Source organism: Pelecanus crispus, chromosome Z (genome assembly GCF_030463565.1).
Source record: "Pelecanus crispus isolate bPelCri1 chromosome Z, bPelCri1.pri, whole genome shotgun sequence".
Taxonomy (NCBI): Eukaryota; Metazoa; Chordata; class Aves; order Pelecaniformes; family Pelecanidae; genus Pelecanus; species Pelecanus crispus.
Window position 1 is genome coordinate 28,413,563 of NC_134676.1, and position 15,940 is coordinate 28,429,502.

Consider the following 15,940-nt stretch of genomic DNA (forward strand, 5'->3'; position numbering starts at 1 on the left):
GAATAGGTCTTTCAGAAGGTACATAAGACACTTCGGAAGTCCTAATGAAACCAAATCATTGTCAAGCCATTTTTAAATAGAATTTCAGCACTTTGGGAAGGATAGAAGGGTATGTAAGGAAGGAATATTTAAAAGGACGGACTCAATTATAAATTAAAACTCTTGGTTACACAAACAGCAAAATGCTATGGTGGGTTTTTTTTTTTTAAGAACGAGTGTTCCATGTTTGTATCCAGGACAGGCTTAGAAATGACACATATTATTAAAAAGATGTATTCACTAGTAAGACTGATTTCTCCCCTCCCAAACAGGAGGATAAAAAGCCATTAAAGTAGTATGAACCTTAAAGGAACAGATATGAAGAAGGATATAAAAATCTTCAGTTCTATTCCAGCAAATTCACAAGTTGATATTACAAATACATACATAAACACAATAGGAGACACAGAAACTTCACTTTACTTTCACTAGAAATATGACAATTTATCACCAGAGAAGATCAGATACCAATGTGATTTTCATTACAATCAGATAATAAAGAACAATGAATGTATATTGTTTTTATAGAAGAAACGAAACTGAACAGCTCTGCTTAGGGTAACTCATTTCTGTTTAGCTATTTTAGTAATTATGAGGTTATCCTAAATCATACTGACTTGATTTCTTGATATACACTTATGCACAACTTCTCTGACAGACTTTTTGGATTTCATATATTAGACATGGCTGTACAAACTTTTGCTTTTTAATGTTTGGCTGTTGTGTGTATCTTAGCCATAAATATAACAATAACAGGTATCAGAGAACTTTTTAAAATATATTAAGCCAAATTTTCATAATATTTGTCAATAAAGTCTGTCCTAAAAATGTACAGTATGTAACATACACAAGGAAGAATTTAGAAAAATGTAAACGCAGGAGAAAAAACCCCAAAACATACTTTTCCAAATGTGTTGAACCCAAACCAAGGGAAATATCCAAGAAATTACGCCAGGATGCTTCTGAGAAAAGAAGAGAAAGCAGTGCCCTCTGCTGGTAAAGTTCTGAGCAAGTCACAATTCCAAGGGCTTTTAACATCTTCTCTGTTACTTTTCCTATACCTGGCACCTGAAAAAGAGTTAAGTATCATTATGTTGGAAACTTTCCATTTGTACATCCAACACCAAGAACAATTTAAATCAAACACAACTCTGTTTACCTAGAAAAGTATATTTCTTCAGTAGAAATCTTGCTTTTAGAACATAAGGAATATACATGATTGCATCGTAAGTGTCACGGTATCTCTTACCTTTCTAATGGGCAAATCTTTTACGAAGTCTAGCACTGCATGCCTCTCAGGAGTAATTCTGCATTGACCATTAGGTTTATTACGATCACTGCACATTTTTGCTAACATTGTATTTGGCGCTATTCCTTAAAACCAAACAAACAAAACCCATATTTTTAAAAAATACAAGACAATGTTTAATTTCACCCAGTATTTAAAAGCACAAGAGTAGCCTACACATTTGGCAAAGACTAAACATAAGCAAAAGAATGACAATAACTGATAACCAGATTTGTTACAATTCCGCAAAAAAATTTTGTAATAGCCATGTGAGAACATAAATACGTATGGTAGATTAAATATAACGGATGCACCAGATAAAGTGTACCTACTATTTTAAGATAGTCAGGGTAACACAACATGCACTAATCAGTCACGAGGGGTTAAATACCAAGGGTTTAAAAATAACATCAGCTACATGATTGAATGATTTTATGACAGTGATTATGGTAAGACAAAAGGAAATACTTACAACAGCAGTTGTAATGAACTCTTAATGACATATTTCTTCCTTGTATTTCAGCAAAAAGACTAAATTAATTTTGACAAAATTTACCAAATTAAAGTCTTTTGTGGGCTACCACTGCTATGTAGTAATTTAGAAATATATTTCACTGATAGTGGTAGGTATGAGGAGGGATTGCTCTTTTCTATCAAAGTAACTGTTTTTACAAATGAACTCTGGAATTGGTTTAGCAAAAAAAAATAGAATTACTCTGTGCTACAGCCCTAGGAGTCTAAATTTTTATTTGTTCACTGATATAATGTATTATTCAAGATGGTAGAAGTAATTATATTTATTATTGATTATCAGTATTTTTTCAATTAGTCTTCTAACGGCTTTTCATTTTTGGGCTTAAAACCCCTGATGCACTTATAAAAGCTATGTCTGTTTTCTAAACACTAACTTATTCTTAGGAAAACAAAATTTCAGTAGAACAAAATTATTATTTCGCTACCACTCATGAGATAACATACACGGGAAGGGGGTCTCATCCTGCTTCTTCCTACTAGCTGTTCCTTTACCTCTGCTTACGTTCAACCTTCCCTGGCTTTCCACATCTGCTTCATAAAGCTCAGCACTCCCTGATGACTCACTGACCTGGTTCACAAAGCAGTTTGGATGGCATCCAGACTAAGTGGCTGGGGACATACACTTTTCATAGTGACCTAATCCAGATTATTATCAAAACAGTTGAGACTTACAGGTAGGTTGCCTTAAGTCAAAAGACATAAAACTTGCATGGTAAAGATTAAAAAGCTAGTGAGTAGTTTATTAACATCAACACACATTTACTTCTCTGAGAACTAACTTTTTAATGAATTTTGATACTGCATTAAGCAAGGAACACTGTGGAGAACTGTTAGAAATACTTAACAATATAGATCTGCTATTCAAACTAACAGCAATTTAGCAACCAGTGACAGATTTCACTATGACCACTGGCTTATGAAAACAATTTACATGAAGCACTAAAACAACAAGCACCAGTGCTAAGATTAGCTCCTGAGTGCACTGGTTGTTCTTCCATACTACTTGTATTTCAAGAAGAAAGATGCAAAAAGATGATATAACTGTTTCTATGATTAATCCCCCCCGCCCTGCCCCAACCAGAAGTGGCCTTGATAGCCATAACATCTCTTGAAACACTTAAAAGTCACAGTCTTTGCAGACTTGCAAAGACAGCGTATTTCTCTGCAGCACAAGAATGCTGTGGCAATGCTAATTTCTTAATTAAAGCCCTCTGATATTAGAGTAGAAGACATTGTGGAAATACAAAGCATTATTATTATTCATATGTGTCTGAATACCTGCACTAGCAGTCAGTTGAGTTTTCTGCTCAATCCTAAAGCGAATTTCCTTCACAGCTTCCTCTGCAGAAGTTCCAAATACAACTGAGTTTTCCACTGATTGATCCCTTTGTTCAGGGTGGTCATACATCAGAGGTGTGTTGTCTTCAAACAGTACCGGTGAAGAAGAGTATCCATCTTCATTAAATTTGACAGATGTATTTATATCATCTTTATCTATGTTAGATAGAAACACAAACAATCAATCCATCCATATGAAACACATACTTTATTGACTTCCTTCTGCAGTAGCTGAAGAGAGTTCATTAGCAGTTTTCTTTTTTTCTGTTTGGAAAAAAAAATATATAATTATTTAACCAAAGCAACTGCATTGCTTTTTTGTTTGAAGAAAGGAGAGTCGTAACTGCTTTGCTCTTAATATGATTAGAGCTTGGCTGAGATTGGAAGAAGTGACTAGGAGACTGGACATAAATTCCAGAAAAGCAACAAGGTTTAATGGCCTGTTGCTGTAGCAGCAGAAAAACATCAAAATTTTGGCATTATTTTTGTTTCATATGAAAGTGAAAGCCAGATGCTCCCTTTTTTTTTGCAAATAAAAATCTTTTGCAGAATTTTTTTCAATATTCTCCAAAGAAAATAAGGGTTCTGGAATATCTGCTTCTAGAACCATCAGCCTGGTGAGCTTCTTGTTTTCAACTGCAGTCATGGTAGAAAAGTAATGTCAGCAGCCTGTTGTCTGACTACAAATTTTACTATTATGATTTAACATTCAGAGTGCTTGTTTGTGTTTCAGAAGAACAAAGATGTCAGAAAAGTATGAAGAGGCACATGACTACACATCAGTGATACCTATTTTGTAAAGACTATGCCAATGTGTTTCCTTCTACTCTACTGACGTTTTTCAGTAGTAGTGTATCCTTGATTATCCTCTTAATGGTTATTTAGATAATTTTTGAATACTGATAATATAAATGTTCTAGTTTGTGCATCAACCAACCATTTGTATTACTCCTCCTTTTTTATTATTCCCAATGGGGTATACAGTTGTGGATGTGGTTCAACTCCACCTTCGAGAGCCAACTGAAATCCAGTCGTATCTTAAGCATTACTGTAACTCCTGCAGTGCTCATTACTTTATACATTTTTAGTCTTGTAAAATAATCATGTAACTAGAGCTTATGCACACTGTTTTTGCAGACAATTTCTCATGTTTCTGATGTACAGGACTCACTACAGTATTTTAGGAAACATCTTTGCAAAATACAAATAACCTTCAGAACAGTAAGTTTATTTATTCTACACCTCCATAAGTCATAAGATTATTACTACTTATTCTCAATATTATAATGTTGAATTATAAAGGAAAAATACACACCTATAATGCACAATTGGGTTTAGTAAACTCAGCACCACTTTTCACACAATTTACTCAAAAAAAAAGAAAAAAATCCTCCAAGTCCTTATCAGCAGCGGCATACCTTTTCTGCATGGGTGAGTAGTAGAGGAAGTCAACCTGTAAACTAACAGATCAGAGGTAGAGAGTATCTGGGAGGATGAATTATGCAAGGACTTAAGTATCTACACCTTCAATGGGTGCAGCTTATCTGAAGCTTACCGTATATGCATGTATGACTGGTATGCCCCCCGCTCCTGACCCCTGGTAATGTGGTTAGCATAACTAACACCGTTTTATAAGGCAAGCAGCCATTCTCTGGGACCGAACAGGTCACGTATTCATTCCCTTTCCCCTCATTACGAGGCCCTGAAGGTCCTGTGCACCAAGTAGACAAACCAAACAGATTTCTTCTTCCCCTCCCTACTGGCCTCAAGGTTTCTGGGCACCAGGCCAATTACTCCCTTCCTTGCCAGCCTTGAAGGTCCCAGGCACCGGGCCAGCCGGGTGTTGTTGACGACTCTGTCACCGAACAGAGAAGTGTAACAGCACCCAGAGCACTGTCTGTGAAACCAAGCAGCTAGAAGTTCTAAGGGGGAACTTGGACCAGAACTGCTGCTGGACAGTGAGACTGGGACACCCTGGTGGCCAGGGACGCCTCCACCATCATCTGCTTCCTCCAAGGATCTGGGAGTGACTTGTATTCTTTCATACAATTTTCAAGTCTAGATTGTTATATTGATACAGCAAGCCATGTATTAAGATTTGACCCGATCTGCAGAGGGTCCAAGTGATTAGAAATTATAAGTTAAGTTGTATTATAAATTCCGTGTTACTTAGGTGATTAGAAATCATAACTTAAGTTGTATTATAAACTTTGTATTATGCTACTTATAGATTGTACTACATTAATTCTACTTGTAGAAATCCTGTGCTATTCTAATCATAAATTCTGTGCTATACTAATCGTAATTTCCTGTTAAGAAAATAAAGCTTAAATTGTAACTATGATTTAGTGCCATCATCATTCTGCCAAGGATCCCTAAAGGAACCTGTCTGTCCCCTCAGTGTCATGTGACTGCATGAAAAGGGAGTAATTTGCTTACCTTTTTCTGTAGTGCTTTCTGTGTTAAAAAAGAATCTTCTTTTATCTTCAGGCCAGTTCAGTCTTTCCTCCAAGTGCTCTGTTATGTTCAGGTAGGCTTCATCTAGGCCCACAGGCAGAAAATTGGGATCGTATTCGGTCAGTATTTCTCTAACCTTGATAAACACATAGTGAAAGTTTAAAGCCTTGCTGCTGTAAGAAGAAGTCTTGACACAATTATGAGGTGAAAAAATGTACTATGAAATTTCAAGATGACCAATGAAAATTAAAGATATTTATAGAACAAATTATTTATTGATATTGGAAAATTACAGTACTGCTTCTCACAAGTAGCAAGATATTGATAATATGTGAGAACTAAACAGATTTTGAGCAGTGTATTTTACTGTAGAGGTCATTAAGATCAGTGTATTAAGGCCTCCACAGGTACTAGGTTCACGGACACTGCAGTAACCACCTGAATAAAACTCTAGGGACCTGGGTACTCAGCACAGCATGTGAACTGATGCACCTTTTTGTGCACTGTGTGTCAGACATCACATATGCAAAGGATAAAAAAACCCACCACCTAAGTCTTAAATTACATTCAAACTAAAGTTAATAGCCAATGTTTTAGAGCACTGGTTAAGGCAAAACTTGTTAGAAAAAATTTCAGTGGTAAGTGCATCTTCCCAAAAGGCAACATAATAAATTAAAATGGTCAAAATAAATATCTACCTTTTTTCCTGTTTTTTTCCCCTCTCTTTTTTTAAACAATTTTTTTTTTTTTTAAATTTGACTGTGTCATGTTTTCTCTATCAGTTTTGGTCAAATTCTTAGGTATCACAACATTTGTTCACATGCACTTCATCCTTCTGAAACTGGTTAAAGATAGGATTCACTGCTCAACTTCTAAGGACAAAATTAAATAAATTTAAATATTTTCAATCCAAATACAAAGAGAACAACATCTTCCCAAAACTGCAAAACTAAATCAACCTGAACCTTTAATACTTTATCCCATCAAACTAATGAAATACGTATCATGAAATCCAAGATCCTTAACAAGTTCAAACCCATTCTGAAATACTCATATTTATATATGCTTTTTTACAACAGAAGTGAGAAAAATCAAGTAAGATCAAAATTAGTAACTAGTTGAATTTATTTATGTGAACAGATTGAGGCTTCATAAAAATAAATAAACCAATCTTGGCATATTGATTTAGGACCTACAGAAGACCTTTTTCTTTTTTTTTTTTTAAAAAAAAACCCAACAACAACAAAAAACCCAAACTGGATTTTGGGTATCCTAAGTATTTCTCCTGGCACTAAGTAAAATTACTTCCATTAAAACAAAATGTGATTTCTTTTCTCCCTAATTTTGTTCTTTATTTCAAGTCCCTTCTTTTAAAACAAATGAATCTGCATTAGTACTCACTAATGCTCTTAGCTTCTCTTTCCAGTAATTAGCATTCAAAATGATGATTATGCATTGTATCAAATTATTATCTCCATGTTTCCTATGTACTTGCAGCTTCCTACTAATTAGATTATGCTCCATAGTTTTGAAGTTTTAAGAATAATAAGGCTCAAGTGGTATCACTAGCTCACTACAGTTTTGAAAATCTCTATCAGCATCACTACCGAATTCGTTAAAATGGCAAGATAGGTGAATGCAATGCTTTTTCATCTCCTTGCCCAAAAGCACCAATGTTTTGTTTAACTTATGTTCAAAGCCACATCACTGAAGAGTTTAATAATTAAACTACCACTTTTCATATTATCTAGAACTGATGTACTGATAAAGTCTAAAACCAAGTATACAGCCTTTTGTTTAAAGAGCACTTTCGGACTTACCTCTTTACTCACTTTGCCATATTTTTCAAAGTTTAATGGTACTATAGTTAGGTGTGGACACAGCTTTTTAGCAATAAATCCAGGCATGGCTGCACGTACACCAAATCTCCTAGCGTGGTAATTAGAGGTGGACTTAAGAGAGATTAAGTAAGTTTAGTGTTCAGTAATCAAGTTTTTCTTGAAGTTTAGCATTAAATAATCAAGTTCTAATTACATATCTCCACACAGAAAAGACTGACAAGGCTGAGAGTTTATATGCATTCCCGCCACCCACCTTTCAACCTGTTTACATCCTTTAAACTTTCATCAGTACACTTTTTACTGAAAAATAAAATCCAGTTTACACGGTCTAGTCTAAGAACAGATACTTCCTCTATTATTTTTGTTATTTTTTCCACACTTACAAAAAGTCTCTATATAACAGTGTCATTACATGATTATTGTATGGTTTATTAAGCTTTAGATTAATGTAATTGATTTCTGTATTAGCTTCACATTTGGCCTTACCAACATACTCATTGATCCCACTGCTATAGGCTTTTCCTTCAGCTCTGGATTGTCTCTCATTTCTACAGCTGCATAGAAGGCATCCATGTCAATGTGTACAATCGTACTGCTAAGGTTACGGCTCTCTTCCAGTTCTAGGACAAGTTTGTCCACCTGAACAGAATAAACAAATAATTGAAAAACTACTAACCTCACAGAAATGCAACAGCACAGATTATCCTAAAAAACTCAAATGCATCTGGCATATCATTAAGAAAACCCAACAAAGCCAAACCCCAACAAACCAGCACCAACCAGAAAAAAACCCACCCAAAAACGCAACCAAGTTCCTGATGAACCTTGCTCTCAGAGAGAACACTGCTGCAGCACATGGTACAAAAAACCCTTCAAACCCAATGAAAAAACCCGAGCCCAAACAACAACAAAAACCCACCTATGTGAAAAAAAAAAAAGATACATCATCTGATTCAGACAGAAACTTTGTAAGACCATTCAATATACAGCTTTAGCTACTGCGATACAGGTTACTTAAAAAAAAGATACTATTAGCAAATTTCCAACACCCCTAAATTAAACTATCACACTTCAGAAAATTGGCCTAGACAGGTGAAGAGAAGACCAACAGCTCACAGGGCAGATCCATCCGTCTTGTCTTGTCAGAAATAAGGTCTCAAACAAACAAGTTCATTTACTGCTAAGTAAGCTACTGTTAATCCTTTCATAAAATTCCTCAACATTTGTTACAGGAATCCATATGATATAAAGCTGGATTGCTAGCAAAACTGCAAGGTGACTTTTAAAGAAAAGCCCATACACAGAAAATGCATTTCACTCCAGGAGTTAAAGATTGTGAGCAGTACTCCTGCTTCCTCAGCTCCATGGTGTTGTGAGGCAGAGGCCAAACACAGACCTCTCCATGAACTGCTTTAATTGTGCTTAATTTGCTTGCATTCTTTTACCAGAAGACTTGGAGATCATGTGCTTGTTTCTGAAATATCTTTCAACTATGAATGAGGTATGAACTGTGTCATCAGAAAGCATGAGTGCATTATTTGACAGGCGATTCTTAAGGTCTTCTGATTTAAGATGACTATATTGGCAGTATCACACATCATTCAAGAAGCGAAAGAGAAAATATAAACAAAAAAAAGCAAGCACTATCAAACTATGATTATCTAACCACACTAATGACTATGCTAACCTCTATTTACACAACAAAAGGTTGCTATTGCTTGGGGGGGGGAATCAACTAATAGGCATAATAGAGCCCAAGAAATGCAGGTAGTGAAAAGGAACCAAAGTTTCATTTTGCTTGCAAGCACAAGGGGACACACACACATTCATGACATCAAGGTACCATTACAGAAATGTCTCTGGCTCAATTGCAATGGGTTTATGGTCGTGGAGAGGAATGTTTATGTGCAATTTGCACAGTTACTTGAAGAGCGTTTCTCTTTTTCCCCTTGACAGAGCTGCTTAACAAAAAACATAAAAACTTTACCCAAAAACCCATCTTTGGAGCTGAAGACACGTGAATGAAGGCAAGTGGCTATGAATGTTCTAACTAAATTGCTGAGTAATGATTTATAAAGTCTTTCCTCTGTTTTGTTCCAAGTTGATTTGAGGGATGAAAGGCTAGAATGGGACCTCAAACTAGGCTGTTGCATACAGAAGAGCACAGTACGCTCCCTGAGGCTGAGAAAACTGGTTTATACAAATGAAAAGCACAAGGGGAAAGCCATTCAAACAACAACAAAAAAAAAGGGGGGGGAATTTACATTATTTTCATTATGCTACTAATTCAGCAGGGGTTCAAGTCACACTTATAATCATGAAAAGCATCCTTATTTTAAACTATACAGATAATTTTCAGGTTATTCTCAAATTCAAATTGCTTAATTAATTCTGTCAATTGCTCCTCTAGTTACATAACTTCCGTATTTCAATTTATCATGTTTATAACGAACTACTTCTTGCTTTTTCTCCCCAAATGTATTTCTAATGTGATACTTGCTGATTAGCTAACATATGCATCTAAAGAATGAAGTAAAATTACATTAAACTAATCAGAAATACAAAAAGATAACTCTTCAGCAAAAGCAACTGATACAAGTAATATGCCAAAACAAAACACACCCAGACATACTCGGAGAATTCTGGGCACCTACAAATGTTTCTGTAGTAAGATAAGGAAAGTTACGGAATAGTTCCTTAGAGGCAAGCCAGGTTGGTAAGTTTTTAAAAGCTGGTTTCAATTTTCCTTTGAAGATAAAGAGATACTAAGGTTTTTTACTTCTAAGCTAGATTAAAAAAAAAATAAAAAGTACAAATTGTAATTAGAAGATTAGTTTTGCTTATAGTGACTTTTAGACAATTTAAAGAGTTCATTCTTTCTTATCCCATGCTGCAAAACAAGCTTTCTGTCTTAAATTGCTTTGTCAAAGTAACACAGAAAAGATTATTCAAAATCTCTTTTATATTTGTGAAAGCATTTGACAAGGTGAAGAGGTAACAAACAGTGATACTGTTTTAAGACAACAGTAACTATTTACAGGGTAAACATCTGGGATTAAACCCACATGGACAAAAATAGCAAATATCAGTACAGCAGTTTGTAAATCTGGTAGCAGCTGGATACTTTTGAAAGTATTATTAACTACTGCTGAATTTCAAGCAATTCCACTCTAGGTTGTTAGGATAATCTGTTACAGAAAAGTTTTCAAAAATTTAGAATTACATGATACTGTACAGTACATAATTTCCCTTAAAAGACAGCAATGACATTCGAAAACTTCAAACTACCTTTAACATTCCAGGTTATTAAAAAGGTTATTAAAAAAAAAACAACCACCAAAAAAACCCGCACAAAGAAATATTTGCACAGAAATGGCAGTTTTAACAAGATTTACAAGTACTTTCTTATCTCCAATATTTGCAAAATCAATGGTGGTAAGTGCCCTTCTGCAAAGAAGGCCTTCTAAGGAAAACTAAAAATCAGAAATGCCCTCACAAATTCCTTGACATACACACATGCTAGTGGTGAGAAAGACAGCATTATGCTGCAGATTCTACATTTTATTTATATTACTGTTTCTTCCATGTAACCAGGATTTTGTCCAACAAATCCAGCAAATGGGAATTTTTTTGTTTGTTTGTTCTTACAGTACAGCACTTGCATCAACTGCCAGCTTAGGAAGCCATATCTGAGCCTCTAACCATCATACAAACAAGACTTGATCTGCAGATGAGAACTTGCAGCATTCATAGAAGTAGATATATGGATACCTTTGTAATTCTGGAGTACCTCCCACTTAAAAATTTTAGGAGAACAAATTCTCTCATGATGTATCAGAAGGTAGTACTAAAAAGAAGAGTTAAAGAATTCAATAGACAACAATGATAAGGAGAAGATAATGAGGGCTGACTGCATCTGTATCTGAAGACCTAGAGAAGCTGATTAAACAACACACAGCACATACTAAGGAAACCAAATAGGACAAGACTTGCAAAGTTAAAGATTACGATAATGGCCTGGGGAAGAGTAGCTGACGGGTAAGTGATAGGAAAAGGGAGAAACATTTAGGATGTCAGTCAGAGACAGATCAAGACTGGCTGGGCCAGGAGACTGGGGACTTCAGGGGGGACTCTGGGGACAGAGACAAGGACTGCTTTGGAAAGAGGACTGATGGTAATCTGGGAATGTGGTACAAGAAAAGGAAAACTCAGGATAGGAAATATTTAAAGAAAGGAGAGAGTAAAAGGGTCAGAACTTGTGTTGAAGAAATGAGGGCAACAACAATTATGAACCAGACCTTATTTGCATACAGAGGATGGAACCAAAATCCAAGATTTTGAGATTTTTTTTTTAATAGTGGCAAGGATCTAAAATTAGCCACAAAAAAATCATGCATGTTATCCCCCCTCTAATGACAGTTCTCATGCAGTATGGCAGCTGACTTAACAGTTACTCCATCGGAAATAAAGACGACTGCTATTTGAGCAAGTGGCACAAAGACTTCAAAGATGTTGTTTGAAACTCAGGTCCCAGTAAGACCCACATGAAAGAACTTCTCTCCTTTTTTAAGCTTCTTTTTTCTTCTACAGAAAGCAATTTTCATACAAAACATTAAGAGAAAATAACATTATGTTGCAAGATCAAAGAATCAAGTTCAGAAAAAGACAGCATGAGGGTAGTCAAAGCAATTCAAATTTATTGGCTTTTGCTATATGCACTATATAGTCTTTAATTACATAACCATACACTAATTTTATAGGATGTGTCATTCATGTCATTCATTTTATAAGAAAGACTGTTCTTTGTAAAATGAAAAGTTCTGTGATGAAGGAAGGATGGAAATGGAAGTATTTTTTCATAATTAAATGACTTAAAAGCTACCCCAGAAAACTAAAGGAAAAAAAGGGACAAGCAGAGACATAACTGATCCATGTTAAAGATTAACTAAAACCAGTTGAGGCATACAGGCTTACAACAGACTTTTCAGAGGTACTCGGTAATTGCAAGCTTTTCTGGGCACAAATCTGAGACAGGCGTCTAATTTACAGAAGTGATTTGCAAATCCTAAATGAACAAAAAAAGATTGTACACCAAAGCTCAGGACCTATAATCCTCATAATGGCATTCAAAATTAATGGATGTGTTTAATCTTAATCTGCTTCAGCTCCTCATCTACAAAACAAAAATAGCACTCTACTTTGCTGGAGTATTGCAAGCATAATTTAAAGAATTCACACTATGTGGTGTACAACATAGAAAAGCCTATGAGGAAGTCAGTAATTCGGCATTCAAAGCTGGATTAGACTGGTGTACAACAAATAAAGCTTGGGGCCACCCACTGAACAATGAGGACAACAGTAAATATTGAATAATTGCCCACTCAGTGAACACTGTCTGCACTGTGCACTGAATGAAGCAGGAATCCTGTTAAGGAAAAACAGCAAGCAACCATGTAATTAAAGACTGAATCACAGTACAAATGAAAAAGGAAAGGAATTAGGCTTCTACAAGAAACTTTAATTCTGTTGTGCCTAAGAATGTTTAGTGTGCAACCTTGGTGCTGTTTTCTTTTAACAACCTTTCATACACAGTAATACTCTGGATGCTATTATCTATCATTCGCATCTGAGAAGAGAAATAGCCTCTTCGTCTTCCTAGCTCAGGACACTTGTATTTCTTGTGACTGCTTGCCATGATGATTTTTTCATTAATTAGCATAAATAAGGAATAAATTTTATCCAGAAGAGTTGACAATTGTGATCCCCCTCATCTCACTGCAGGCCATTAAACACAACATACATATATTACAGAAACAGAAAGTAAACTCAAGACTGATAGGATACTTATTAACAAGGTATTTAACAAAACTTACCTAAACCATAATGACATCCCTTTAAACTGATCAGACTTAGAAGAACAGGAACTACTTTGCTTCATTTTACCCATTTAGAGAACATTTCGGAGTGATTTTACAATCTATTCTGCTAGCGAGTTTTTATTAAGATTACATCATCAAAACATTGTGCACTTTTACTTGCATGACTAACATCAAAATTAGTTAGTAATTAGGTAGTTAGCATTGTGCTTATCACCAGAATTTAATGCAATAAACTAGAACACATCAAAATGTTTATCATTCACCATTTACTCTAAAAAGTCTTTACAAGATTAGTACCTGCAGCTGTGCTTTCAAGAGCTGTTGTGTTGTAATTTTCTCTTTTAGCTGCATCATTTTCTCAATTCGTTGGTTAACTTGTTGATCTTTTTTAAGTTCATTTTCATAAAATCTAGAACCCTAGAAGAAAATTGCAAAACCAGTAAGGTTTTTATTTGTCTTTTCCTATAGACAACCACATTTGATCTTTAAATACAGAAAACGTAAAACAGAGTAACAGTTTCTAATGCATACTTTGGATTTTCATATAAATGATACACAAGAGAGACCAGCGGTGCTCTACATCTCTCTCCTCAAATGACACAAATATATTTTTCCTTCTCAGATCCCCTATACTCAGATGAATGTAAGGGACTATTTAGAGAACTTACTAGGTTTATTTGTTACTTGACAACAAAAATTCCAAAATAGTAGATAAAAGTCAAACCATTCTTTGCAATACCTCCATGCTAAGGCATATAAAACTCTAAAAAAAATTTATTTAGGTATTTAATCTACATGGAAGTAAATAATGACACTGTAAAAGTCAAATCCACTTATAATGTTGAGTATTCCATTGACCGTTTAATCTTAAAGGACATTGCAGAATTAGAAGCTATTTGGAAGAGGATGATGAAAAGCAAATGGGTATAAAAAAGCCCTCTTCCTCTCAAGTAAGTAATTGTTCCTTCAAGAAAAGGAATGAATAAAAGGAGATGTAACGAAAACATAAGACGACAACAATCATGTAGAGAACTTAGGATGTGACTTCCCCTCCTGACTCATAACAAAGAAAAGAGGGCATACAGTGAAATAGAAAAGAGGAAGATTCAAAACTAGGAAATAAAATATTTTTCTTGCAACTTCTGCTTAGTTTACAAGAAAATAACATTTCCAAGAAGAGGTAATGTCTTTTGTTGAACCACCTGATAAAATCTGCAAAACTGGACAAATTTTTAGCTCAAAGGCTCTGACTACCAAACTGTCACTGATGCCAAGAATTCATCCATAGTCAAAGAAGAATCAGGCATTTCTATAAAAAGCAGAAACATCCACTTTTATAATGATAAAAAGGATGAATGGCAAGACTGTGTCATGTCTCATTGCTTAGAAGAAATCTCTAATTAGAAGAAATTAGGGTGTGTCTTCTTTCAATATCAGACATGCATTTCATCTTTTCTCCCCTCTGCAATCAAACATGACTTGTTGAGACTCATTGAAAGAAATAACTACCAAAATGTTGGTGTGGGAAGCAACCCAATACATAAAAGATTGTTATTAAGCTGTGTGGTTTTTACATCTCCTGCAGTACTTCACAGTTGAAATGCTATAAAATCTTGTTGTAATACAATTGTGGGTAGTGTTTGTAGGTATAATTTTGTAGACTAAAGAAAAGCCCAAAAAAAAGAATTAACACTTCTTTTCAGAATTCTCGAGCTGTATCTGGTATGTATACTCTTCTGCTTTTTTTGACATAAATGTATTCCAGTAGATAGATGCCTGTATATCAGTTTTGAAAGCCTATTTTACAGTTTGTTCTATTTCATACCAGGAAATGAAACAGTAACTGTTCTGATGAAATAATTTATCCAAATATCGTTATTAGGGTTATGTCTGACAAAGCATTAAGTTTTCAAGAAAGAGTGAACAGAATAACTAGAAGAAACATCTCATCAGTAAGGGGCTTGATAACATATAAAGTATCATCAAAGTGAAAATGCAAGCAAAGTGAAGTTTTCCAAATAAAAGCTGTTTGTAGTACGTTCTTTGCTTCCCCCTCTCCTCCCATCCCCCTTTCCCCCGCCCTCCCCCTGTAGTTTACCACAGAGCAACAGCAGTCAACACAGAATTCATGAGCAAAATATCAAGCACATAACCTAGGGCCATAGCACCACCAAATGAAATACACATTTGTGCAAAGAGAAGTAGGAAAACCCAGAGTTGCTCAAATAAAGTATTGTCCCCATATAGTTCTATGTGAAGACTCTCCAATAACAAGTAAAAGGACTAGTATTTCAATGATTTGTGGGGTCCTCTGTTGGTCTTTGGTACAAAGTTGCACACTACTGACCACCTCTCCTAAATACTGAGAAGACAGTCAAGACAACAGGCAGTAAGCACAAAGAAATTCTGCTGAAAGTACCAGGAAAACCTGATTACACCAAATTCATCAGTTACAGGAAGGTGACCAATAGAGGTAGATCTGCTTGGCTCATAAATGATGGGGCGGGCAAAAGGAATGGAAAAGGGGAAAAAAAGAGGCCTAAGGAAGCTGAAACCTTCACAAT

General features: G+C 35.3%; 1 protein-coding gene across 2 annotated transcripts in view; it reads right to left on the reverse strand.

The window, feature by feature from the left end:
• POLK (DNA polymerase kappa) overlaps nt 1-15,940 on the reverse strand; it is a 36,764-nt gene that overhangs the window by 9,635 nt on the left and 11,189 nt on the right. For both annotated transcript variants that reach the window (XM_075727072.1, XM_075727073.1), the window contains exons 3-9: nt 13,674-13,793; nt 7,984-8,136; nt 7,477-7,608; nt 5,639-5,792; nt 3,140-3,355; nt 1,289-1,413; nt 941-1,107 (exon numbers count right to left, since the gene is read on the reverse strand). In XM_075727072.1, the coding sequence (XP_075583187.1) occupies nt 941-1,107; nt 1,289-1,413; nt 3,140-3,355; nt 5,639-5,792; nt 7,477-7,608; nt 7,984-8,136; nt 13,674-13,793 (1,067 nt within the window). The remainder of the gene's footprint in view (nt 1-940; nt 1,108-1,288; nt 1,414-3,139; nt 3,356-5,638; nt 5,793-7,476; nt 7,609-7,983; nt 8,137-13,673; nt 13,794-15,940) is intronic.